This window comes from Amphimedon queenslandica, unplaced genomic scaffold, assembly GCF_000090795.2.
Source record: "Amphimedon queenslandica unplaced genomic scaffold, v1.1 AMPQUscaffold_13212, whole genome shotgun sequence".
In the NCBI taxonomy this organism is placed as follows: Eukaryota; Metazoa; Porifera; class Demospongiae; order Haplosclerida; family Niphatidae; genus Amphimedon; species Amphimedon queenslandica.
The window spans coordinates 5,556-8,574 of NW_003546552.1; the positions used below are offsets into that span (position 1 = coordinate 5,556).

At 34.6% G+C, this 3,019-nt stretch overlaps 1 protein-coding gene across 1 annotated transcript; it reads left to right on the forward strand.

The window, feature by feature from the left end:
* Positions 1-59: 59 nt before the first annotated feature.
* On the forward strand, positions 60-2,783 carry LOC109584405 (uncharacterized). The gene is made up of 6 exons (XM_020000148.1): positions 60-97; positions 404-584; positions 929-1,068; positions 1,973-2,176; positions 2,485-2,629; positions 2,689-2,783. The coding sequence occupies exons 2-5, from the start codon at positions 431-433 to the stop codon at positions 2,620-2,622; spliced, it is 636 nt and encodes a 211-aa protein (XP_019855707.1). The 5' UTR covers positions 60-97; positions 404-430; the 3' UTR covers positions 2,623-2,629; positions 2,689-2,783.
* The last annotated feature ends 236 nt before the right edge of the window (positions 2,784-3,019 follow it).

The following is a 3,019-nucleotide window of genomic DNA, read 5'->3' on the forward strand; positions in this document are numbered from 1 at the left end:
TTGTTTGTATACTTTGTAGATCAGATTGTGATAAAGTTATTTTTTCCTATTTCCTGTAGGTGTTACTGGAGGAGAGGGGAAACTATGGTTTTGATTGGTGAGTTCATGTACATGTACATCTACAATTACCGTATAGCGGGAAATTTCGGAGGGACTAAAATTTGGCAAATTGCTAAACTTTGGTGATTGGCGAATTTTAATTTTGGCGAATGGCTATCAAATCGCCAAATTCGCCAAATTTATTACCTTCCAAAATTTCTCACTACACAGTAGTCTTTCCCTTTCAATCATACATGAACAAAACTAGCTCCATGTAATGCAGGTGTACATGTACAGTACTTGTATGATGCAATTTAAACAAAAATTCAAAATCCCACCTCTCCCCCCCTCTCCTCCCCCATAGGGTAATGGAGTATTGCGTGTGTATGATATGGAGGACAGGTGCTTTGACTCTGATCTCAAGATAATGGACTCCAGGAGAGGAAAGACAGTCCGTGTGTCTTGTCTGTTGCTAGTGGATTATAACGTTTTGGTCGGATTACTTAATAAAACTATTCATATTCTTGACGTGGAGACACTTTGTCGTAAGTCAATCTGACTCGGATTAAACATGTAAATGTAGCTATACTGTACATGTAAAATGTACATGTATATTGTATACATGTAGCTGGCATATTTTTGTGGCCTCAAATTTTCGTTTTTTAAATTTTTATTGGAATTTTTGACTTGCAAAATTTTTGTTAATATTTTATTTGATCTTCATAAAATTTAGTGGGATTAATCGAGACATTCTGCCGTAAGTCAATTTGGCTGGGGTTTAACATGTAGCTATGCTTACATGTAAAATGTGCATGTACATGTATATGCATGTATCAGTGTGCAAGTACATGTCAAATGTGTTTTTCTTTTTTTCTGTCTCTTTTTCTAGACGTGTCTCAACTCTCTAATTTAGAAGATGAGCCGGGAGATCTTGCACTAAGTAAGAATGAGCCGATGATAGTTTGGTCTTTGCTTCTTAACGGGACGGTACTTGGATTTGATCCTGAGACTAGGGAGAGAGTTGCTAAAGTTTGTACATGCGTGTACACATACACATTTATGTGTATTTATATTTGTGTCTTTATGCTTTAAAATCATTTTGATTTAAACTTTTCAAGTTATAAAGCAATTTTTTAAATGAGCCAAAATTTGAAAATACAGATGTTTTTTCCAGAAAATGGCTCAAAAATTACCCCGAATTTTTATTACTTTTTCTGATGCATATTGATGTCCTTATGCTGTGTAAAAAGTTTGAGCTGATTCTGACTTCAATTTTTCAAGTTACGGCCATTTTAAAAAATGAGCCAAAATCTGAAAAATACCCAAGGCTATAGCCCATGGTTTTTTTCAAAAAATGGCTCCGAAATCACCCCCAATTTTTATTACATTTTCTGATACATATTGATGTCCTTATGCTGTGTAGCAAGTTTGAGCTAATTCCGACTTCAATTTTTCAAGTTACAACCATTTTAAAAAATGAGCCAAAATCTGAAAAATACCCAAGGCTATATAGCCCATAGTTTTTTCAAAAAATGGCTCCAAAATCACCCAAAATTTTTATTACATTTTCTGATGCATATTGATGTCCTTATGCTGTGTAGAAAGTTTGAGTTGATACCGACTTCAATTTTTCGAGTTACGGCCATTTTAAAAAATGAGCCAAAATCTGAAAAATACCCAAGGCTATAGCCCATGGTTTTTTTCAAAAAATAGCTCCGAAATCATCCCGAATTTTTATTACATTTTCTGATACATATTGATGTCCTTATGCTGTGTAGAAAGTTTGAGCCGATTCCAACAGCAAAATCCCGAGTTATGACCATCTGAAAAAAGGCCACAATTACACATGAATTACCATAACTTAAGTTCAGTACAGTTTCAACTAAATTTCATAATTTTACTAATCCCTCCTCTTCCTCCTCTCTCCTCACAGATTACAGTCCCTAACATGTTACAACATACATTCTGTACCTGCTTCACTGTCTACAGGGACTTCCTTTGGGTTGGTACTAACAGAGGGACCATATCAATACTATCCACTGAATACAGTGAGCAGCAACTGAGGAATGAGATCGCTTTCACTGAAAGTGGAAAGACGGTTGAAGTGAAGTATCTCGCAGTATCCAGTGAAGATGAAGTAAGCAAATTTTAATACCCTATAGCGGTTTTTCATGAATAAAAACTTTTGCAAATTTCACAGATTTTTAAGATTTGTAAAATTATATGTAAATTCCTTGAAAATGGTATAAGATGCCAGAATAGTGGAAATTTGCAAAAAAAAATTAATTTTGTGAACCTCCGATACAGGTCATTCGCAAATATTATTATCCTCAAAACAACCACTGTACAGTAAAACTTCTCTAGATTTTTTAATAAATTTTTGTGATACTAAAATTAATAAAATTTGACCACTCCCCTTTTACCACTCCCACTTTCCCATTACAGATATGGTGCTCGGTCCATGCCATTCCTCGTGCTAAGAACTCAACATTCATTGCCGTCTATAACCCGAGAAACAACACAAAGATATACAGCTACTCAAATTTTGAAGGAAACGACAGTCTCATTTATACTGCCTGTTAAAAATACAGTGAGTTGACCACACCCTTTTAATGAGGTGGGCGGGGTTTATTTTCATTAATGATTTAGGTTTGGTGTGGTACCAAGAGTGGTAAGATATATGTGTTTTCAGCAAGAACAGAGAATAACAGAGATGGGGTAAGATCAGCTACCGTGCTTTAAAGTTGCATATAAATGTACATGTACATGTAATTATAGTACAGCTACTACTAGTGCATGTAATTTTGGATGATAATTTTATTTAAGGTAATATTTCCTATGTGCTATATGTCATCTTGTGCATGGAATGAGTAATTTTTTGCAATTTAAGAGTCATTTTGTCAAAATAAAACCTAGTAGCTGCCATTTGCAAAAAAAATGGCAGCTACTAGGTTTTGCATGCTAAATTTGCTGAAAAATT